Here is a 24,799-nt window from a genome sequence, read left to right on the forward strand (position 1 = left end):
AAATTATATATGAATATAATATTAAATTTATTGTTAATATATAAAATATAATATAATATAATATAATACATGAAAAATATCCTACATTGTTTTTTTATTCCCTAAAAGACATAATATTAAATGTGAAAAAATATATTTAATATATTTTTAACATAAAAAAGATTTAATTTCAAACAAGAACAAAAAAAAAGAGTAAAGTATCGTTTTTGTCTTTAATGTTTGGGATAAGTCTCAAAGTTGTCCCTAACGTTTCAATCATCCTATTTAAGTCCCTAATATTTCAAAACTGACTCAATGTTGTCCTGCCGTTAACAGAATTGACGGCGGGACAAAATTGAGGCGATTTTGAAACATTAGGAACTTAAATAGGACAAAAACGTTGGGGACAAAAATGATACATAGAAATAAATTTTAATTTTATCCTTTAATAATATTAATTTTTTACTATACATAGTATTCAATTATTTTTTAATCTCATCTAAATAAATTACACTTAATCATATTACTTTCATTTCAAATAAATTAATTTTTTTATAATTTTACTCTTAAAGATATTTAGTTATCATGAAATGTTTGTAGAATGACTAGTATATAAACTTGTAGAAAAGAAAAATAATATATATACAATAAAATATAAATTATACATTTTGTCTCTAATATATCAAAATTTTTTAAAATTATAAAAAAATAAATTTATTTAAAATAAAAGTAATGTGATTAAGTGTAATTTATTTAGATGTAATTAAAAAATAATTGAATACTATATACAATAAAAAATTAATATTATTGAAAAATAAAATAAAATTAAAATTTATTTTTATGTATCATTTTTGTCCCTAACGTTTTCGTCCTATTTAAGTCCCTAACGTTTTAAAATCATCTCAATTTTATCCTACCATCAATTCTGTTAACGGATTCCTAACGGCAAGATAACATTGAATCAATTTTAAAATGGTAGGGACTTAAATAGTACAATTAAAACTTAGGGACAACTTTAAAACTTATCACAAACGTTAGGAATAAAAACAATACTTTGCTCAAAAAAAAAATTTCTTATTATTAGCATGAAACAATACAATATTAAGGCCTAAGGGGCTAGGGTAAGAAAGGGGCCTCGGTTAGTCTTTGTTGTTGGCGAAGGAACGTGACGAGGTAACCGTGTTAAATTATCCATTTCTCTGTGTAATCTTTTATAAACTTAATTTTTCTTTAGTCTAGAACCTTAACAGCATTCATTTATTTTTTTCTTCTTTTCTTTTTTATTCCTGAATTTATTTTTCCTTTCTAAAGCCATCCGACCAAAATTTGTCCATCCACAAAAATTATAACATCCAAAGCACACCAATTCAAAAATGCTATAACACCTTAAGCTCACCAAAAATGTTTCTCTGCAAATACCAAAAAGCCCAATAACTTTCTGATCTTCATTAAACTTTAATCAAAATCCCTAATTTTATTAAATAACAATAAATTCTTAAATAAAAATTTGATTTATAACAAATTAATTTTTAATATATGACGTTAGAGAATACGATGAAAAACAAAACAAAAAACTGAACCGACAATTAGCATGCAACCTCACTTACTGTGACAGATGTTATGTGACGCGTGACTATCACAGCGCCCCACGCGTCGTGCATTCCATTGCTACCCACAAGAAAGATTGCCCTTTCATCACGTTAGCATTGGCCAACTTTTTTAATTGTAAATTTTAGACAATTTTTTGGATGAAATTGTAAAATTTTAAATTTTATATTAATCTATAAATTATTAAATTTAAATATTTAAAATTATATATTATATTTTTAATAAATTTATTTTATATTTCATTAAATTGTAACTATGATACAATTCTAATTGGATAATTGAATCATTAAATTTATCACTTGATGGGTGTTCGGTGGTCGGATTCCGGTCAAGTCGGGTATACAAGTGAAAGGTTGGATGGGTGAGGACGCCTTAACTTGGGTCGCACTGGTGGCGATCTAGTCGAGCTGACGAACACTTGAGCTGGTGAATGGACGAGGGGGGGTGCCACCTGCAAAGACACTCCGACGCCTAAGTCAGAAATAGTACAAGCAGGGGGAGTGATGTGGGAAGTGACATACCTCGGGGGAAGAGCCAATCTTCCCCTTATATACATGTCAGTAGTGGGCCCCTTATGGGACAGACCCATATTTCCAAGGACGCTGTCCTGCGGCCGTGTGTAAGCCGTACAGGACGCGTGTCCGGGTCGGTTGGAGGGCGCGTGTCCGGGTCGGGTACCGCTTGGGTCGGGTCGGCCCAAAACTGATTCTGGGCCGGGCCGTAACAGTGCCCCCACGCGCCAATGGTAGTCGTGGGAGCTACCAATGGCGTGTCGTCTCGCACCTCGTCTGGCCGGCTGCTCGTGGGGAGGATGTGCCCCCAACGCGCGTCTCTTGGCTGCCCAAACAACCGTTTCATCGCTTCGTTTCCTGCGCCGAGCATTGAATGCTCATAATGGGGTAAAAAACCCCGTTTGATAAGACCATTTTGTCCCCAGGCGTTTCGCGCTCTGGAGGCAGTTTTTAAACGAGCGGTTTTGATGTTTTTTTACTTTATTTGCCTTTTTCGCACTCCCTACTTTCCCTTCTTCCTCCTTGCTACAAGGCTTTGCTGTGGTGCCTCCGTTCGTGCTTCCTGCATTTTCCCAATTCAGCTTCATCTTCCTTTCATCAATCCAGGTAACTTTCGGATCATCCCCTTTTTATGCATTATTTCTGTATGCTTGTTGTTTGGTTCTTTGAAGTTATCGTGTAGCCTCTTAGTTGCGAGTAGGCGTGTTAGGGGGAAAAGTACCATTTCAGGGTAGGTTTTCTCTCGCTCTTTTAGCCGTTTAGTCTTGTTTGGCCTTAGTCGGGAAGTCGTGAGGGTGGTGTGTGTGTTCGGCTTGAGCAACCGATCTCTTAGACTAACTGGATGGTACCCCCATGTAGGTATGGCTCGCACGGTCTCCCGGGCATCCGTTAACCCCGCGGCGTACGACCAATATGCTTGGGTCGTCTCTGATATAAGGGATTCACCCAACCAGATGGGCGAAGAGGAGCTCACCGAGTTCCGACAAGCCGGGTATTTGTGCGGCGGGACCGACGAGGAGGCCAATTACGACCTTTTCGTCCCGGCTCCTCACGAGCGTTTGTATGAAATCAACTTCCGACCCAGCCAGGTCGCCGACTGGATTTGGTTCTACAAGGCCATGTTCACCCAAGTCGGAGTTCGCATTCCGTTTTCAGCCTTTCAAATGTCGCTCTTAAACCGAATTTCTGTGTCACCGTCGCAGTTGCATCCGAACAGCTGGGCTTCGATCCGCTGTTTCGAGATGGTTTGTGAATATCTCGACCTGCCGGTGTCTGTAGATGTCTTCCTCTTTTTCTTCACCCTCACAAACCCTTCCAAGGAGGGGAAACATAGGAAAGGGTTTATGTCCTTCCGGGCTGCTCAGGGTCGGAAGATTTTCGGCTTGTTCGAAGATTCTTACCATGGGTTTAAGGACAAGTATTTTAAGGTCCGCCCGGCCAAAGATCGTCATCCTTTTTGGTTGTCTCTGGAGGGGGTGCGGCTCATCCCGACTTATTGGAGCTTCGGGGCAGGAGCCAATAGTTTTATTAAGGTAGTTTATAAGAACATGTCGGCAGTAGATCAGCAGATTGCCGAGGTGCTAAACGCGGTTTTTGGGAAGAACCCGGTAAATCCCCATCTCCTTATGGGTGATCGAGAGGCCGGCCGTAACTATATTTGTGAGAAGCTTTTCACTTTTCCCTTTGTCTTTTTCCTCCTTGTTGATATTATGTGACGACTAACCGACCTTCCTTGTTTTCCTGCAGTGGATATGTCTGCTTCGGTGACGGGTCTTTCCGACTTGTTCCAAACTTTTCTTGGTGGTGGCGACGATGAGGAGACTGACGAGCAACCGGCCCCCGAGGGACCCGATGCTCCGGAGGCTAAAGACGTTCCCGAGCAGAAGGCTGCAACCGATGGGATTGGTACCTCGACTCAAGGTGCCGCGGTCGAGAGCGGTAAGGTCGTCCATGCCTCCCCTATCCACGAGGTGGTAGGAACTGATGGTTCTGTTCTTGGCCCGGATGTTGAGGTGGAAGAGGTCCCCAACCCAAGAAAAAGAAAGAAAACTTCCACGGCGTCGTCTAGCCCTGAGGGAGCCCTTACTGTTATGGAGAGGAACTTTGATGCAGGCGACTTCATAGATTCCCAGCTGATCCCCGGTACCGAGGAGTACTTCCATGAGTCTTCCCTTGCCGCGCAGGCGAGGTGGATGTACCGTACCCTTTTGCGTAGTGCCGTGATAGCCCGGAAGGCCGAGTTTGAGCTAACCGGGATGGAGTCCCTCCGCCGAAGGTTGGAAACTGCTGGGAAAGCAAATAATGAACTAAAAAGTGAAGTTGAAACTCTCCGGGAGCAATTGACTCAATCTTCAGAAAAACTGGATGCTGCCGAGAAGAAAGCCACCGCTGCCGAGCAGAAAGCTACCGCCGCCGAACAGAAGGCAACAGCTGCTGAGAAGAAACAGAAAGAGTCGATCGCGACGGTTGAACGTTTGGCGGAGCGTGAAATGGCTTTGGAGAAGCAGGTCGGTGCGGCGCAAAAGCGTGTGGCCGAGATTGAGAAAGAGAAGCAGGCCGTGGAGGCCGAGCTGGCGACGTGGAAGGGCAAGTATAAAGATGTCGTTAAGCAGGGCAAGGCTGCGATCTTGGGCACTGAGGAAGCCCTCAAAGCTCAAATTAAAATTGTCGCTCCTGAGTTCGACACGTCGGCGATCGGGGTCCGCAAGGTTATTCTTGATGGCAAGGTCGTTGACGTCCCCAAGAAGTGAATTTGTGTTTACAGCTTTTTGTGCAGCCGCTTTGTTATGACTTGTAAACTATTTTAGTTTTAGCCGTTTTTGGCTTGCGAACAATTTAACGTTTTTGGTGTTTAGCCGTTTTATGTTGGCTTTTTATCAACGACCGTTTTATCGTTTGCTCGTGTTGCCGTTTCTTTTAACCGTTTTCTGGTTTATCGTCTTCGCTTATATCAATGGCTCATGGCCTTTTGTGTTGTCATTGTGATTGCGATTGACGGGTTCCCGGGGTGATCAGTCCCAGGGACGTACGCCGTCGTTGGACGTGGTGGTTTATCTGGAAAATTAAGTGACAAAATAGGAGAGAAAATTTGCACAAGTATATATTATTCGGTAACTGTGTAAAGGACAGATAAGTCGCTATGAGAAGTTCAAAAGATAAATTTGCGAGATGACCACTTAGCTAGCATGGTCGGTTAGTCGGGCCTTCTCCTAGGAGTAGAATCTTCTTAGGTTGTCCACATTCCATGTTCTCGGGACCTCCTTGCCATCGAGCCTTTCTAACTTAAAGGCTCCTTTTCCCATCACCTTTTTTACTCTGTAAGGGCCTTCCCAGTTTGCCGCTAGCTTGCCTTCTCCGGGGGTCGGCAGGCCGATATCGTTCCGTCTCAGGACGAGGTCGTCAGGCTTAAAATCCCTCTTGAGCACTTTGGTGTTGTAGCGCAGAGCTATTCTTTGTTTTAGCGCTGTTTCCGTCAAATGGGCCATTTCCCGAGCTTCATCTATCAGGTCCTTTTCTACAGTTTCCTCTACTCCTTTCAAAAGCAATCGCGGGCTCGGTTCACCGATCTCCACGGGTATTACTGCGTCTACCCCGTATGTTAGTCGGAAAGGGGTTTCCTTGGTGGAGGATTGCTCGGTTGTTCGATAAGACCAGAGGACCGATGCCAGCTCGTCGGCCCAAGCACCCTTTTTGTTGTCCAACCTTTTCTTTAGCCCTGAAAGGATAACTTTGTTGGCGGACTCCACTTGTCCGTTCGTCCGAGGGTGTTCTACCGAAGAGAACCTTTGCCTTATACCTAGGCCGTTGAGGAATTCTGTGAACTTTTTGTCAGCAAATTGTGTGCCGTTTTCCGAGATGACGGCTTCTGGTATCCCGAACCGCGTTATCACCTGCCTCCACATGAACTTTCTGCAATTGGCTGAGGATATGCTAGCCAATGGTTCGGCTTCTATCCATTTGGTATAGTAATCAATTGCCACTATGAGATATTTGACCTGCCCAGGGCCGACAGGGAAGGGCCCTAAGAGGTCGATTCCCCACTGAGCGAACGGCCGGGAAGTCGTCAGCAAGCTCAACTCGTTTGCCGGTGCCTTGGCAAAGTTGGCGTTCTGTTGGCACTTTATGCACTTTTTGACAAACTCTTTGGAATCTGCCATCATCGACGGCCAGTAGTACCCAGCTCGGATCAACTTCCTTGCTAGGGCTTTTCCTCCGATGTGGTGCCCACAGCAGCCCTCGTGGACTTCCTTGAGGACGTAGTCCGTTTGGTCGGGGTGTAGGCACTTTAGTAGGGGTTGGCTGAGCCCTTTTCTGAACAGCTGTCCTTGGATGACAGCGTATTTGGCCGCTTCTCTCCTTAATTTCGACGCATCCTTTTCGTCACCAGGGACTTGGCCGTGTTCTAGGTAGTTGGTGATGGGGTCTAGCCATGAAGAACTTAGGGTTGTTATGTGTAGTGTAATTGCAGGTTCCCTTGCCATGCCCTGGATGAGAGACCGGTTTCCTTCCCCTGGCTTCGTGCTGGCTAATTTTGATAGAAGGTCTGCTCGTGTGTTCCTTTCCCTGGGTACATGCTGGACCGTGACTTCGTCGAACTTTTGGTTCAAGCTTTTGACCTTTTCCAAGTACTTCTGCAACAAGGGGTCCTTGGCTTGGTAGCTGCCGTTTACTTGGGAAGTGACGACTTGGGAATCGCTGCATACTTCTAGTCTTTTTGCGCCGACCTCTGCTGCTAGGGTCAAGCCTCCAATGAGGGCTTCATATTCTGCTTGATTGTTCGAGATGGGAAACTCGAATCTGATCGACTGTTCGTATACGACCCCGTTTGGACTTTCTAGGATGATCCCGGCTCCTCCGTAGGTCTGGTTGGAGGCTCCGTCCACATGGAGCTTCCACCGTGTACCCATGTCTTCGTCTGGATCTCCTGTTACTTCAACCAAAAAATCCGCCATGGCCTGCGCCTTGATGGCTTGTCGGGGCTCGTATCGTATGTCATATTGAGAGAGTTCGATGGACCAAGTCATCATTCTTCCCGCCAGGTCGGGTTTTTGGAGAACTTGCCGTATTCCTTGGTCTGTCCTGACGACCACTTGGTGACTCTGGAAGTACTGCTTCAATCTTCTCGAAGAAGTCAGGAGCGCTAAGGCTAGCTTTTCCAATTTGCTATATCTTAATTCTGCTCCTTGCAGAGCCCTGCTTATGAAGTAGACTGGCTGTTGGGTTTTCCCGTCCTCCCGTACTAGCACTGCGGCCAGGGCTTCGCTTGTTATGGCGAGATACAGGTATAGTGGTTCCCCGTCCCTTGGCTTCCCGAGAACGGGGGGTGCCGCCAAGATTTCCTTGAAGTGTCGAAAGGCTTCTTCGCATGCTGGTGTCCATTCGAACGCCATCCCTTTCTTCATGAGGTTAAAAAACGGCAGGTTCTTTGCCGCTGAGGCTCCGAGAAACCGAGAAAGTGATGTCAATCTTCCCGCCAACCTCTGGACGTCCTTGATACATCCCGGGCTCCTCATCTGAAGTATTGCCTGGCACTTCTCCGGGTTGGCTTCTACCCCTCTTTGAGTTATCATGAATCCCAGGAACTTGCCGGCTTCCATGGCGAAGGCGCACTTAAGGGGGTTCAGCCTCATGCCATGTTGACGGAGGGACGCAAATACGCTTGCCAGGTCGTTTAGGAGGTCGTCAGGTCGTGTTGTCTTTGCCAGGATGTCGTCCACGTAAACTTCGACCGTTTTCCCTATGAGGTTGTGGAATATCCTGTTCATCAGCCTTTGATACGTTGCCCCTGCATTTTTCAAGCCAAATGGCATTACCTTATAGCAAAATGTTCCTCCTGGCGTTATGAACGCCGTTTTGTCCTCGTCTGGTCGGTGCATCGGTATCTGATTGTAACCAGAGTAGGCATCCATGAAACTCAGATACCGGTACCCCGCCGCAGCGTCGACGAGTGCATCTATGTTGGGGAGGGGGAAGCAATCTTTGGGGCATGCTTTGTTAAGGTCAGAGTAGTCCACGCACATTCTCCACCTGCCATTGTGTTTTTTCACCAATACCACATTTGAGAGCCACGTCGAGTAGTCCACTTCCCGTATGAAGCCTGCTTCTAGGAGGCCGGCCGTTTGCTTGGCTACCTCCTCTGCTCTTTCTGCCGACATCTTTCTCCTTCGTTGAGCCACTGGGCGTGCTTCCGACTTGACGGCTAGGTGATGTGAGATGATTTGTGGATCTATGCCCGGCATGTCAGCTGGCGTCCACGCGAACAGGTCTCTGTTTGCCCTTATCATTTCAATTAAAGGCTCCTTCAGCTCATGTGGGAGGTTCTTGTTAACGAATGTGAACTTTTCCCCTTCGTCCCCGATGCTAAATTTCTCCAGGTCCCCTTCTGGTTCCGGCCTCGGCTTGTCCTCTACTCTGGCATCAAGGTCGGCTAGAAATACGCCAGATGCTTCCTTGGACTTCTTTCTGAGGGAAAGGCTGGCGTTGTCACAAGCGACCGCCGTCTCGAGGTCTCCCCTTATGGTCCCTATGGATCCATCATCGGTGACAAACTTCATAACTAACAACCTGGTGTTGATTATGGCTTCAAAATCGTTGATTGTTTTTCTTCCCATGATGATGTTGTAGGCTGTGGAGTCTCGAAGGATTACGAATTCGGCCATCGCCGATCTTCGGCCTTGCATTTGTCCTACCGAGATCGGTAGGGAAATAACTCCGTCTGGTTTGATGAAGTGGTCGCCTAACCCGATGACCCCGTGCTGGTGGGTCGTCAAGTCGGCATCCTTTAGCCCCAGTGCGTCGAACACGTTGCGAAACATGATGTTTGAATCGGCTCCTGTGTCGACAAGGATCCGTTTGACGAGGCCGGTTCCCACTCTGGCCGTTATGACCATGGGAGGGTTTTCCGGGGCGTCGCTGAACCATTGGTCTTCTGGGCCGAAAGAAATGGATGGGGGTTTTTTGGTGCTCTGCACTGGTGTGGATGAGATCGCCAGAACCTTGGCGTCTTTCTTGTGTGCCGACCGGGACTTTGGTGCAGTGTTTTTTGCCGTTACCACGTTTATCACAGTGAGGCCGTGGTCTCTGTCTTCGGGCTCCTGTCGCCGTTTGGTCGAGCGTGTCTTGCCCTCCTCATCCTGATCGCGATAACGCCTTCTCGGCTCCCTGATGAGATGGGAGAACGCTGCTAGCTTTCCTTCCCTTATCGCCTGTTCCAATGCATCCTTTAGGTCGAAACAGTCCTGTGTTTGATGGCCATATCCCTTATGGTAGTCACAATAAAGGTTCTTGTTTCCGCCTGTGCGGTCCTTGAGTGGTCGGGGCTTCGGAAGAATTCCCTTCTCAGCTATTTGTTGATAGACTTCCACAATGGGGAGGGTGAGTGGGGTGTAGTTAGTGAACTTCCCGACTCGAGGGAACGGCCTAGGAGCTTTGTTCGATGCCTCCTCCCTAACCTTTTCTTTTGCTCTCTCCCCGTCGCCACCGGACTGCCGAGTATGGCCGTAACCGGACTGCCGCTTATTGGCTGCCACGACTCGGCTGACTTCCTCGTCGTTTATGTATTCTTTGGCCACCGTTTGGATTTCATGCATCGTCCAAACCGGCTTCGTGGTAAGGTGTTTCCGGAAGTTCTCGTTGAGGAGGCCGTTCGTCAGGCACAGACTGGCCACCGAGTCGGTCAAGCCGTCGATTTCCAAGCATTCGTCGTTGAACCGATCTAAGTACCTCCTGGTCGGCTCTCCCTGTCTCTGGGTTACCCCGAGGAGGTTGATAGGATGCTTGGCCTTTGCTATTCGCGTTGTAAATTGAGCCAGAAACGCGCGGCTGATGTCTGAGAAGGTATGGATGGAACCTTGAGGGAGGCCATTAAACCATCTGATCGCTGGTCCTGCTAAGGTTACCGGGAAGGCGCGGCACCTTACCTCGTCGCCTACTCCCTCTAGGTTCATCCTAGCTTCAAAGGCCGTGAGATGTTCTAGAGGATCTTGGGTTCCGTCATACCTCATGTCCGTTGGTTTGTCGAAGTGTTTCGGCAACCGGACTTCAAGGATAGATCGGTGGAACGGCGTGACACCCATTATCACAGGTTGTCGTGTTTTCTCGGATTTACCTTCTCCGTCCTCACGACCTCTTGTCGTTCGGCGAGATTGTCTGCCACGAGAGTAGATGACTGTATCATTTCGTCTTCTCGGAATGGGTGATTCCTCTTGTGTGCTCTCTGCTTCCGTCCGGGATGCAGATATACGCCGTGAGCGGCTTCGGTGAGAGCTCTCTTCTTCCTCGCCCCCGGGGGACGGGGTGTAGCTCGGATCGGTAGACCATCCATCCCTCTCCCGGTCGGCTAGCTGTCGTTCTAGGTTCTGGACTCTGTGGCGTAGCTCCTGCATTATTATGGCGCTATCGCCGCCCGTTCCTCCGAATGGTCGGGTTGTCGTATGTCGTTGGGGGGATCTCCGGCCTCCCCTTTGCGAGGCGACGGAGGCTGCCCCTTCCGCTCCGGCGGCTCGAGCTCGGTCGCCGGGACCTGGCGCGACTTCCATTCAGGCAGAGAGGTCCCCACAGACGGCGCCAATGTTCGGTGGTCGGATTCCGGTCAAGTCGGGTATACAAGTGAAAGGTTGGATGGGTGAGGACGCCTTAGCTTGGGTCGCACTGGTGGCGATCTAGTCGAGCTGACGAACACTTGAGCTGGTGAATGGACGAGGGGGGGTGCCACCTGCAAAGACACTCCGACGCCTAAGTCAGAAATAGTACAAGCAGGGGGAGTGATGTGGGAAGTGACATACCTCGGGGGAAGAGCCAATCTTCCCCTTATATACATGTCAGTAGTGGGCCCCTTATGGGACAGGCCCATATTTCCAAGGACGCTGTCCTGCGACCGTGTGTGAGCCGTACAGGACGCGTGTCCGGGTCGGTTGGAGGGCGCGTGTCCGGGTCGGGTACCGCTTGGGTCGGGTCGGCCCAAAACTGATTCTGGGCCGGGCCGTAACAATGGGTTTATTAATCAGGTATTCAATTACTTGTTCGAACTCAAATTGAATTAATTAAATTGGTTATGAAACTAACGGATAATCGAGTTTAATCTGAACTAAATCAATAGCCTTCGTTAGTAATTAGTTCGGGTATTAGTTCTGGAGGTGTAGAACAGGAACTAACTCGTAAATCCGATAATATATAATTAAATAAAAAAATTAGTGTTTAATTAAAAATGTGTATTTCTATTAGACAAATATTATTTACTATTAATATGTTTAGATTTTAATGAGTTTAGCTTTTAATGTATTTGGTGTTTAACATGTTTGGATTATTTCTATTGATGTTATTGTTGAATTTTTAAGATAAAAATTTGGTTTTTTTATAAACTAGTGTATATTCTCGTACACTGTACGGAATAATTAATAAAAATATATAATTTTTTTATTAAAAGAAATTAAATAAAAGATATATATAATAATTATTACTATAAATATTTTACAAAGTTATAATTAAAATCAAAATTTAATTATTTTTAATATTAAAAATATTAAAAATAATTAGTATTTGTCTTAAGTGATTTAGATTGATTGAGTGGTCATTTCACTCGTCTATCTAAGTAAGTATTAGAGTTTCAAATTCCGACATGTGTATGTAACAACTCATTGGCTAACGGCAGACCCTTAATAAATGGAGTTTCAATCCGTGAAAGATTAGTTATCGACCTACCGAATTGAAAAATACAGTGAAAAAAATAGTATTTGTCTTGAAAGTAGAACATTAATTTGGAAATGTTAATAAACAAATAAACTAAATTAACTACCTCAATTATACTTGAACTATTCAACAATTCAACAAAATCTTTTCAATTTGGAATTAACTACTAACCATAGAAAATAGATAATTTAGAGTAATTTAGTATTATGAACATTAATTCTGTATAGTAAAATTACCTAAAATCATAATATAATTTTTTTTAAAAAACTTAATCAAGCATTATTTTTAATTATAAAATAACCTAAAATTATAATGCATTTTTATTTTAAAGAAACAATTAACCATTAACATCAATAAATAAAAACTATCGTCAAAATATTTTGATTAAAAATATGAAGGGTTAATTACTATTTATTGTTAATAATATATCGATTATATCAAAAAATAAAAATATAATTATCTGCATTTACATCATTAGAAGAATTAGCATCACAAGTAGAATTTTATCATAAAAAAAAAGTAAAATTACATATATATATATATATATATATATTGAATTTAAAAAATAAAGATCGATAAGTAATTAAGATTTTTTTAAAATAAATAGTAAAAAAGAAATAAATGTTATAAACTATATTTTTTCATAAGTAATCCTTTTAAGTTGTAGGTTATGTTTGGTATGATTTATTTGTATATCATTTACTAGCATTGTTTTCATAACGATCATTTATTCTTAATAATTGTTAGAGTTTTTGATACCTTACAACAATTATCTATAAAGAAGAAACATATATATTCTGAAAAAGTTATTAAATAAATTTATTTTTTTTGCCCTATTTTTATATTAAAAATTTTTTATTCTATCCCTTTTTAACTATTATCATGTTATTATAATTGTTAAATAATATTAAAAAAATTCTTTAAAAATAGAAATAACGATAAAACTTTGAATAATTAATTCAATAGAATTAAATTTAAATGAATGAGATGATTTAATTAATTATATAGATAATAGTATATTTATAAATATTAATAATAAAAATAGTCTCATTAATGTAAATGACCAATACAATAATTATATAAAAAAATAAATAATTACATAATTACATAATTTTTAAGATTCTGTATGATTGAATTTAATGAACAAATTTAAAAATATCTATATGATAATGTCCTAATATTTTAGCATACTGTAAATCATACTATAATTTTATATATCATATTATAACTTTAAGTCAGCTCCTTAAGCACATAAAGTATACATGATAAAAGAGAATATTAAAAAACAAAATTATAATAAGATTATTTAAAAATACTGCAAAGAAGACCCATATCTTTTGTTAATCAAAAGTTAGAAGAAAAAAATATGTGCCTAATAATGAACAACTAAAATAGACAAAAATATTTAAAAAATATAAGAAAAATGAAATGTATAAATAGCAATGTTCTGAAAATGGGACTGGATTGGCTGGTCGAACCGATTCAATCGAGAACTGGTAAAAACTGGTCCAATTCAGTGTATAAAACCGTAAAATAAAAAACCGCTCAAGAACCACTGAACCGGTCGGTTATCGGCAGGTCGGACCAAATCGGACTCCAGCCGGTTTACAGAAAACGACCTCGTTTCCTACCTTGAAAGGGAAAAAGTTTCACGCGTTATCCCCATTTCCCCTTCTCCAATTCCTTCCTTCAGCAAACCTTCCACCAAAGAAAGCAAATCCTAGCCTCCACCCATAGTTGTCGCCGTCTGTCGGAGTGAGAGACTGCTGCCGCCGTCCATCGCACTCAAGAACTTCCGTCTTCGTGCTCTCGGGCCTCTCGCCGGATCCTCCACGTCAGGTGCTCGCATCTCGCCGTTCTCCTCTGTGCTCGGCTGCTCGCGCCTCCCTTCGCCAGTGATTGCTCGAGCTGTGCGTGTTGGTTGCTGCTCGTCGTCCGTGGTTGTCTCTGCTCGATTCTGCCTCCCAGTCTGACTCGAGTCTCGTCTCAGTCACTGGCATCTCGTGGTTCGTCTGTCTCGTCGCCGGCGGCAGAAGCAACTCGTTGGGTTGTCTCTTGCTTCGTCGCCTTCCGTGGGGTGGTCGCCGACTCGCCGTCGACCGTTGGTGAGTCCCTGCACCATCGCTTCCCTGTTCTCTCTTTTTAGATTTCCCTTCTCCCTGTATTTTTGCATGTTGCTGAATTGCTAATCAAATTTGCCTCGTTGCTAATTTAAATGTTGGTGTAAATCGGAACTTTACTTGGATTTGTTAAATTTGTTGCTGTAACTTGAATTTGTTGCTGAATTTGTTGCTTCCCAGTCACAGAATCAGAACAGAATACTCATTCAGTGCTTGGTTGATTGGTTTTTGCTCACTGATTGTATTTGATGATAAATTTTAAATTGATAACTTTTAAATTTTAAATTTGCACTGCGTGTTACTGATTCACTGTTCCTTCAGTACTTTTTGTTGTTGTTAATCATTGTGATGAGCTTTATTAAAATTGGGTTGAAAACTGTTGAATCTTTTTTCATTTTTCATTGTTCTTAACTTCTGTTCTTATTAAAAAATTTGCAATTGGTGATCTTTTGATTTATTATATGCTTCATGTTTTTAATTTCACTCTGATTCTAGGCTTTGAAATCAGTTTATAATAACTGTGATGCAATTATTTAGTTGGATAACTGATGTAATTATTGAGTTCAAGAGATTGAGTTTTTGATTTGCAAGGTGATTTTTGGTTATTTTTTATTTAATTTGGTAATGGTGTTTATGATTGGGGTTATCTGGCTTTCATTCTTTTTGAATTTGGTAATAATGTGATTACTTGTTACTGTTTGTAATGTTTGTTGCTGAATGATGATTGTTCTTTCTTGCCTCTGTTTGGTAATGTTTATTGAAATTTTGTACTTTTTCAATGCATATTTGTATATGTGTTATTATTCCTCCTACTTCAAACTGCTTATGCTGCTTCTCACTATTTCTGGTGTGTAACTTGTATACTTCTGCTTTGATTCCACACAAAGTTGATGAAAAGAACTGATTTTGTTATCTGGAGTAATCTTATTCTGTTTCTGTCTATGTTTTCTTGCTAATGGAACATTCTAGTCTAGTTGTTTAGTGATCAGAATGTTATTCCTTCTTAGCTTCATCGAATGAAAGAGAAACTACATTGCATCCTCAGAGGAATCAAAAACCATTAATTGATTTATATATTATTCATTTTAGTTTTTTGATTCTATCAATTTGGTTGTGTACTTATTCTTCTTATTCAGCATAGGAATTTAAGCATTTTATTTTTCTGATATTTCAAAACTGTGTTTTCCTAAGAGACATTTATAGTTTTATACAGACAAGTGGTTCTGATTTTGGAATCAGCTATGGACAACTAGCCAACAATCTTCCCTCTCCATCACGCGTTGCTGTTTTAAAACGGTTTTTTCAGTTGAACCATTGGTTGGACTGGTTGGACCAATAAATCAGTAAACCAGTAATTAAAGTGGTTTGATAACCGATCCGATTTTTAGAACCTTGATAAGTAGTGATAAAAGAAATAAAAATTAAATAAATTACAAAAATTATACCCTAAACACAAGAGAAAGAGAAAGAAAGAGAGAAAAGAGAAGGAATGAGTAAAAAACACATTATGATTTTGTATAAATAGATGACATAAAAAAAATTAATTAAATTAATTCATGTATTTTGTTATCATATTTATTATTTACTAAAATAATTTAATATTTACTCCAATCAAATCGAATAATTAATATAATTAATTAAATTAATTAATTGGTATAATTAATTGTGAAATTTGAATGTCTAATCAAATTAATTAATTGATATCATTAATTAGTTATAATTGATTTGTTTTACAAAATTAAATAAAATAAATTGGGAAACACTCATGTTACATCAGTTTCATCATTAAGTGTAGAAATTCGATTTTTATATAATAAAATAGAAAATAGATTTCAAAGTCATCGGGTACCTAATTATTCGAACCGAATTAATTTGTTCTTAATCAAATTTGTTTGGTTCGAGTACATACACAAAAAATACAAATTCAAATCAAATTGAACCAATTATTTAATTCTAATTTTATCTTGAATCCGAATCAAATTGATCCGTGCTTATCCTACTTTAAAGGTCACATCTCCTCAAAACCGTAATTAAATCGGCTTGTCTGTTAAATTTCTTAGTTGGTGGTTTAACGGCTTGATGTTCGGTTCGGTTTTCAAAACCTTACTATATAAAACTCGGTTTAATTAGGCGCCAGTTGCATAATCTATTTCTAGACTCTTCTTTTCTCCTTTCTCCGTCTCCCGCACCAATCCATCTTCGCATCAAGGTTTGTGCCTTCTAAACCCTAGTTTTCTCCTTTCAGATACCGATTTCCCTTCTCAAACCCTAGCAAAGTTAGGGATAATCGATAACATGTAGTTTAATTTATGATGCTTAAAAATGGTTTTGCTTTATATTTGGGGGTTATTGTTTTGTTTCGATCGATTGCAGTTTGAAGCTGACCGACAAAAATGGCCGGTGGGAATTTTATGCACAGAGTTATTTCATACGTTGTGAATGAGGTTGTTGTCAATGGTCTTGCCAACAGGTAAAAGAAGTACAGCCACTTTTTTCTAAAAAATGATTTTTAGTATTCCTTTTTTTGTTGAAGGAATTTGTTTTTGATTTATGAGGTTGTAAGTTGTAAGCTTCTTTCTCTGGCCGGTGGGACAAATCTGGTTCCTAATTGGCTCGTTCCATTGAAGCAAGATTGAACCTCAAATTCCTGAGTTTTTGTTGTCTCTGTGGGAGCATGTTTATTCCACTGGAAAATTTTAAGGAGTTTGAGATATTTTAATACATATGATATTAGATTATGTTTATGGTTATGGTGGCAGCTATCCTTGTGTTATAATTATCACCCTGTCGGAAAACTGCAGTGCTAATTGCTACCATTGAATTCAAATTAAAGCCATTTAACCATCTATATACCGGTGACAATAGGTTTATAGGTGATAGGTGATACGGGTTGTTTTGCCTATGCTTCTTATTGTTGTGTATGAATCATATTAATGTGATTTGAGCAGAGAAGGAAAGCCATATTTGTTCTAGGATTGTTTTATCTTTTAAAACTCTTCTGCTTTGGATGAATTGAATTGGAAAAGAATACGGAAAAATAAAAAGGAATCCAAATTTTGTAGACAACCAACTGTTTTATGTGCCTGAACTGGAAATGTCCCTTGACCCTTGGGATCATCCAGCTATGTATCGCTGGTGCATACCCTCTCAGATTTGCTTACTTTTTTCAGGTCCCAAAAAAATATGGTTAAGACTTTAGACTGATTAGTGAAGTTAAAAACATTCTCTGGAGATACTTATCAGTAGACAGCTAAAGTAAATATATCAATATTGATGCCGAAGATGATTTGTGTACACTTGAAATGATTGTGCTGGAGTGATGTTTCCAGCAATTATATTTGTGGTTTTGAAGTATATAGTTCTTGTTAGCCTCTTTTCTATATGTTCTCATGTGAATCTTTGATCGTGGTTCGTTTTCAGCCCTGCATTTCAGAGGTTTGCGGTAAGGACATCAAAGCAAATTGAAAATATTTCGAAACAAGGTAACAGCAAAGTTATTATAAAATAATAATTATTCGCCCTCGCCAACAAATTAGCTTAATTTGCACTATTTTTTCTGCAGCTGTTCAGAAAAGGCAAGAGTTAGCGGAGCAGATCAAGGACATCTCGAAAAATATGGAAGATGTATGCAATCCATCACATTATATTATGCACTAGCACCAGTTTGCTAATGATCTAACTTTCTCTTTTTCTTTTGCAGTCATTCAAGAGCCGCTGATTTTGTTATTCTTCCTAAATTGCTGAAGAAAATAAAGGTGATGATTTCTCTTTGCCAAGGATTTTTGATGAAGACTAAGATAGAGTGTATGTAAATTTCTTTCGTAATTGACCTTTGCCTGGTTGGTTTTTTCCCTTTTTTTCCTCATGATCTGAAGCCTTGTGTAATTGCCTGCTTCTAGTTTACATGGTGAACCAGAAAAACAGCAGGATTAGGATATTATGTAGTTTATGATATTTTGGAGCAGCATACTGGGCAGCTATTTCTTTCAAAGTGTAGAAGATTGATTACAAATAATATTGGAACTTGTGTATAGTTGTTCGGGGTTCCTTCTTTACACTTGCCCCAATGGGGAATACTGGAATAGAATGCTTGAACATTACAGTTATAAATCACCACTATCATTATAAGGAACATTACATTGTGTCTAGTTGCCCGAATAAGGAATTTTTCTCGTTACTTGACTGAAGAGGGGGCCAAATAAATGAGGTTACAATTAGTCCAAATAAAACAGGAGATAAGAAAACAATTGGTTAATCAACTAAAAGAACACATTGATTACCCCTAGGCCCTAACACTTTTCTTCTTGGCAACGTCCCTGATCACAGCAATAGCAACACTGTGGAAAAGCAACACCACAACCATTATTTATCGCTACCATGAAACCATATGATGAACAAGAATTACTTTCAATCCTTCGAATGAAATGGTTTTAAGAATATTTAAAAAGATTGAATTTTTACATTTAAAAATTATATTTTCATCGTCATAATTTATAACAGACTCGTTAAATATATTAAGCCAATAATACTTACAACATTTATGTTTAAATTTTTTTCTTAAAATGTAAATATAAAAAAATTACGAAACAAACACACAAGATAAAACATAAATCTGAACTCAAAAAAAAAAAAATTACACATGAAATAATAAAAGTGAAAAGAAGGTGAAAGTAAGTTGAAGAAATGCTTGTATCTGTCTCAAATGAAGGAGAGATATTTATAGCAAAAAAAAGATAACATTATACTTTGTATTCTTTTAATAATTTGTTCTCCATTGTAATACAGTATTATAAAATGGGGTTAATTACCGATTCAATACTTGAAAGATTTAGCCGAAATCATCTTTCAATGATTTGAAAATTCGATAAAAAGAATTAATAAATATTATTTTTTTAAGTAATAAAAGAATTTTTATATTTAGTAAACGATTTATCCATTAGATCTAAATTTTTGTATTAATATTTGAATAAATATTTAGAATGTGCCACAAAAATTTAGAACAAAATTTCATTTCAAGATTTTTCTTTTTATTTTTTAAATAAATGTGATAATTCACAATAAAAAATTTTTTAATAAAATTTATTTGATAAAAAATGATCAAATTTTAAAGATGAAATTTTTTTATTTTTTTTAATAATGATTGCCAACATTTACATTAAAATTGAAAGAATCAAGATAGAGATAAATTGAAAAATTGAAATTGAATTGTAAATGCTTATTGTAATTGTTTTGTGTAAACCACAATGGACATATGACTGCTATATATATAAAAGTTGTTACAACTGATACAAGTTAATTTATCTTGCTGTCAAAAAGCAAGTAGCTTGGTTTCTTGGTTTTCTTACTATATTCTCTTATTAGCCCCTGCAAACTCATGGGTGTTCGAGGAATAACCTTGAGTTTGAGTCGAAACCGATCAAAACCAGCCAGGGACAAAGGTTTGGTGAACAGATCCGCAATCTGATCCAAAGTAGAAATGTGCACTATGTGAAGTCTGTTGCTATTGACCCGGTCTCTGACATAGTGGAGGTTTAATTCAAAATGTTTAGTTTTGTGATGTAGTATAGGATTGGAAGCAAGTAAAACAGCACTAATGTTATCACAAAAAAGTGTTGGAAGAATGGTTATTGGAATGTGCAACTCAATGAGTAAGTTTTCGAGCCAAATGAGTTCTGAATCAACTGCTGCTAAGCCTCGATATTCTGCCTCAGCACTGGATCGACTAACAACTCCTTGCTTCCTACTAGACCAAGATACAAGGTTGTCTTCAAAATATACACAATAGCCACAAGTGCTGCTGCGTTTATCATCAAGATCAAAGCCCCAATACGAATCTGTGAAAGCGTAGAGTCGAAGATTAGTGCTAGGATGAAATATCAAACCATGATGAGTTGTTCCAACAAGATACCTGAGAATTCATTTGACACACTGCCAATGTATAATAGATGAATTATGCATGTATTAACTAACCTTATTTACAGAAAATGCAATGTCTGGTATAGTAAATGTAGCATATTGAAGAGAACCAACAATTGATCTATAAAGAGATGGATTATCAAATAGTTTACCAGCAGATGCAGTAAATTTTAGAGTTGTGATCGTTGGAGTAGGGACTGATTTACATCCCTTCATATTATCTTTGTCAAGAAGATCATTAATATACTTACATTGAGAGAGATGATAAGAACCAGATGACAATTTATGGGCTTCAATACCAAGAAAGTAAGAGAATTCACCAAGGTCTTTTAACGAAAAAACAGTATGAAGTTGGAAAATCAAATGGGAAATAGCAGTGGGACCATTACCCGTAATCAAGATATAATCAACATAAACTAAGAGATAAATGACAAGCTTACCAAAGTAGTGAATGAAGAGAGAAGGGTCAGACCTGGTGTTGGTGAAGCCAAATGTGGATAGGGTAGCTGCTAATTACAAAACCAGGCCCAAGGGGCCTGTCTCAAGCCATATAGAGCTTGATTTAATTTGCAGACTTGACCAGAGTTGGAAGATTCAAAACTCGGAGGTTGTTGCATATAAACCAACTCTGATAAATCGCCATTTAAGAATGCATTGTTAAAATCAAACTGTTGAATTATCTATTTGTGAGTTAGTGCCAAAGTCAGAATTACTCTTATAGTCGCAGGCTTAATGACAAGTGTAAACCCTGATTAAAATCGATTCCTTTGATTTGATGGTTGCCTTTAGCAATAATCCTTGCTTTATATTTCAAGTTCCGACCATCTGGATGTCATTTAATGGCATACACCCATCTACAACCAATGATTTTACTGGTTGGGGGTGGAACAACTAAAGTCCATGTTTGATTTTTGGAAAGAGCATGCAATTCTTCTTTCATGGCATTCGTCCAATGTTCAAATTTTAAGGCAATAGTAACAATTTTAGAACATTTTCATAATAATCAATAAATGATGAAGTATTAACAATAGTAGAATTTAATTTAGGCTTAGAGATACCACTCTTTGACCGAGTTTGCATAGGATGAGAATTTGGTTTTGGGGGATGAGGAAGCTGAACCGGAGTACCAGAAATTGGTATAGGTGTAGAATGTTGAGATATAGGTTGTGCATTAAGAGAAGAAGGCTCTAAAGAGTGGGTCCCATGTATATGTAAGGAAGAAGTGGATGGCAATGGAAGAGATGGGGTTGGTGAAGCAGAACTTGAAAGGGAAGAATTAGAAGAATCAGTGGAAGTGGCATGGTGAGGAGTATCAGTAACAAAAGAGGGGGAATTGGCAAAATAGTATGAGGATATTGAATTTTGGTAGGTGAGACAATATTGTGGCCAAATATAGAAGAATAAGGAAATATAAACTCATCAAACAAAACTTGTCTACTAATAAAGATCTTACCAATAGCCTCCATACACTTATAGCTCTTATGATTTGGAGCATAACCTAAGAACACACATTGTTGAGATTTAAATTCTAATTTATTATGTGTAAGGTTTAAAAGAAGAATAGCAAGCACAACCGAAAACTTTTAAGAAAGAATAATCAAGCAATTTGTGATGCAACAATTCAGAAGGGAACTTATTAGAGATATTGGAAGATGGTAATCGATTAATGATATAAGTGACAGATAGAAAAGCATCATCCCAATACTTTAAAGGTAGTGATGCTGAAGCAAGCATTGCCAAACTAGTTTCTGTGATATGGCAATGTTTGCGCTCAGCCCGACCATTTTGTTGTGGTGTATATGGGCAAGAAAATCTATGAGCAACGCCATTAGATGATAGGTAATCAGTGAATGCAGAAGAAAGATATTTCCTTTCTTTATCACTATGAAATGCTTTAATTTTTAAACCTGTAAAATTCTCCATTAGACATTTAAATTGAACAAATGCAGCAAAAACCTATGACTTAGAATGCAGCATAAGATACATGTATAGCGAGTGTAGGCATCAATAAACACAACATGATAGCTAAAACCATGAAAAGAAAGAATAGGGGCTGGTCCCCAAACATCACTATAAATCATGTCCAAAGGAGCATGAAACTGATAGGAATCAAGAGTAAAAGACAAATGATGCATTTTTGCTAAGCAACAATCTTTACAAAGAGAGTTAGAAGATGGAAGAGTAAATAGAACATTGCAAGTTCTTAGTACAGTAACAACAGTTTTAGGTGCTGTGTGTCCTAGTTTAGAGTGCCAGAGCGAGTAATTATCAATATTAGCATGAAAAGCTTTTGGTGCAGTACTAGTGGTTGATCTTGAATTATGAAGAGCTACATTTTCAAATTCATAAATTCCAGCTTTAGGAGCACCTCGAAGAAGAATCTGTTTGGTTGCCTGATATTTGACATAGCAAAAATCAACATCAAACTCAAAAAAGCATGCATTGTCAGTAGTGAATTTCTGCACACTTACAAGATTATGAGCTATATCTGGTGCAACAAGTAAATTATTCAAAACAAATTGTTTATGATTATCAAGAGTTAAAGATTTGCATTGCCAATATGAGTAATACACGTACCTGACCCATTACCTAACATAATTTGTCAAGAAAGCTGGATGGATCATGTATGACGTGATGAGAGGCACTAGTATCTAAAAACCATGAAGCCTCAGAGAGAGTATATGGTGTAGCAAGATAAGCCCGAGGGTTATGATAAGATGGAGGTGGTGGAGCTGGCATAGATGATGATGCAGAATTGGGGGCATTAGAAACCAGAGGTAACTGTTGATAACTTGGATCATATCTGTGGAAACAAGAAATGGCAATGTGGCTAAATTTGCCACACACTTGGCATTGAGGACGATTTTGTTGAAAAGAACCTTGGCCCCCGCGAGAGAATCGTCCGCCCCTTACTCTGCCACAATTAAAACCTCTTGCAGTGCCTCGTGAAAATTGAGAAGTGGCTTGGGGAAGGGATAATTGAGTTTTTCAGAATCGTGCAAGCATGGTTTCATGCCTAAGAAGCAAGGTTTCTACCTCAATCAGAGACAAAGACTCAAGCGTAGGTGCGATTAAGAAAATGTACATTGCATAATCCTCATCAAGACCTTCAGTAATGGTTTCGACATGATCTTTAAGAGAGAGTGGATGATCCAATGCAGCCAAAGAATCAACAATTGATCAGATGCGTTTGAGATAGTCAGAGACGGTTATTCCTTACTTTTTGAAATTTTTGAGTTCTGCTTTAAGTTGTTTGATTGTGGCTTTTGTTGATTTAGAGAAATAATCTTGAATTCGATCCCATAGTTGATATGCAAATTTGCAGTCCAACATCTTGTTTCTGAATGAGATATCCATTGTTTGAAGGAGCCATGATATAAGAAAGCGGTATTTTGTAGTCGAAAATGGAAAAGTATAATAATCAGCCAAGAATGGAATAACTTAATTAATTATAATTAGTTTTATTAATTTATAATTTAATTTGTTTGTTAAATTATTGTTGACCACGTTCAAAACACGAGGGAAGATACGCTAGTGTTAGGAGAGAATTACGGAACAGATGCTTTGATCATTCATTAGTTGGTTTTATATAATTAATTATGTTTTATTAATGCGTAACACATGAAACATAGAAATCATATCCAAAACCATCCAATTTACAAGAAAAAGAAACATCCGTGTTAAAGTTACCGGTGCCTCTGGTTTACTGGCTGATTCTTGGCTTATATAGAGTTGGTTCCCTAACATTATTGGTCGAAAATTTGTATGTTGCTGATTCTGTTTCTGCTAATTTTGTAGTATCTGAATCGAATCTTGCTGGAACCTGGTCCTTGAGAAGGTGATCACTGAGTTAATTGCCACTAATGATGTGAAGAGCAAGATGTTGCTAAATTTTGAATGATTTTTCATCTAATTTGTCAAGAAGAGGCATGGTAGGAGTAGAAGAATGTGTAGTAGTATTAATTGGAACAATAGATCCTATGAGATCCGAACCTCAACTCTTCATCTACTTAATATACTAAAATTGGGTTTTCTCCCAACTACTAAAGGTGACGTGTCGATCTCTCATGCCTGTATCTTCCCTCCAAAACGAATAAATTTTTTTTTCTATTCTAAATTATTTTATTGTAATTATATTGTAATTAATACTAAATGAATAATATATAATTATACTAATTTAGCAACATATCTTCATTATAATTATATCAAATCAATATTTAATACACTATTAAACTACTTATCAATTATCAATTAAAAATACTTTTAATAATTTTAATGATAATAATAATATCAATAATAGTAATAATAATAATAATAATAAATCTTTGTTACCCGATTCACGTATATCAAATAATTTTTTTAAATTATTTTATAAAAAAATATCTTTAATATAATTATATTGTAATTAATATTTAATGAATAATATATAATTATATTAATTTAGAAACATATTTTCATTATAATGGTATCAAATCAAAATTTAATGCATTATTAAAAAATTACCTTAATAATAGATAATTTACATATTTATTTTTGTTTTACTAAAGTCTATATATAGTGTTTTCCTGTGGTACATGAATCTAAATTTGAGAGTCAATTCATAATTTTATATTTAGTGTTTTTTTTTACTACTTCATAGAATAAGAATGTATTCTTCGTTTTTTATTGAAGTTGATCATTTTAAGTACAATTTATAATTTTTTATAATATCATATACTCATTCTATTATATTATTCTTTTGATAATTTTTTATTTGTTGTTACTCTAAGTTATTCTTATCGTCTAATGTTCCAGTTCGATTTTTTTTGCCACAATCATTTACAATGCATCACATCCATGAAATACCTCATCGAGTTGTCTTCACTGATTCGAGTTCCAACTACATGGATGTAAGTGTTCAAAGAAGAGGCAATAGTCTCTACTTTACCGAAGGATGGTTGGATCTACTCACCTATTATGACCAACCCAATGGAATGT

The 24,799-nt window shown here is 38.5% G+C and overlaps 2 protein-coding genes across 4 annotated transcripts; one reads left to right on the forward strand and one right to left on the reverse strand.

The window, feature by feature from the left end:
• Positions 1-5,308: 5,308 nt before the first annotated feature.
• LOC140184187 (uncharacterized) lies at positions 5,309-10,483 on the reverse strand. The gene is made up of 2 exons (XM_072234490.1): positions 8,131-10,483; positions 5,309-7,836 (listed from the first exon to the last, which is right to left on the reverse strand). Exons 1-2 carry the CDS (start codon positions 10,481-10,483, stop codon positions 5,309-5,311), a joined length of 4,881 nt encoding a protein of 1,626 aa, XP_072090591.1.
• A 2,941-nt stretch (positions 10,484-13,424) lies between these two features.
• LOC112797056 (uncharacterized) lies at positions 13,425-17,939 on the forward strand. Of its 3 annotated transcripts, none has more exons than XM_072235758.1 (6): positions 13,425-13,891; positions 15,110-16,115; positions 16,280-16,376; positions 17,327-17,388; positions 17,469-17,530; positions 17,607-17,939. In XM_072235758.1, the coding sequence occupies exons 3-6, from the start codon at positions 16,300-16,302 to the stop codon at positions 17,622-17,624; spliced, it is 219 nt and encodes a 72-aa protein (XP_072091859.1). In that variant the 5' UTR covers positions 13,425-13,891; positions 15,110-16,115; positions 16,280-16,299; the 3' UTR covers positions 17,625-17,939. The 3 variants fall into 3 exon arrangements, with proteins under 3 accessions (XP_072091859.1, XP_072091860.1, XP_025695594.1); XM_072235759.1 differs by having other exon boundaries at positions 15,120-16,115; XM_025839809.3 differs by lacking the exon at positions 15,110-16,115 and having other exon boundaries at positions 13,434-13,891.
• The last annotated feature ends 6,860 nt before the right edge of the window (positions 17,940-24,799 follow it).

This window comes from Arachis hypogaea, chromosome 4 (genome assembly GCF_003086295.3).
Source record: "Arachis hypogaea cultivar Tifrunner chromosome 4, arahy.Tifrunner.gnm2.J5K5, whole genome shotgun sequence".
Taxonomy (NCBI): domain Eukaryota; kingdom Viridiplantae; phylum Streptophyta; class Magnoliopsida; order Fabales; family Fabaceae; genus Arachis; species Arachis hypogaea.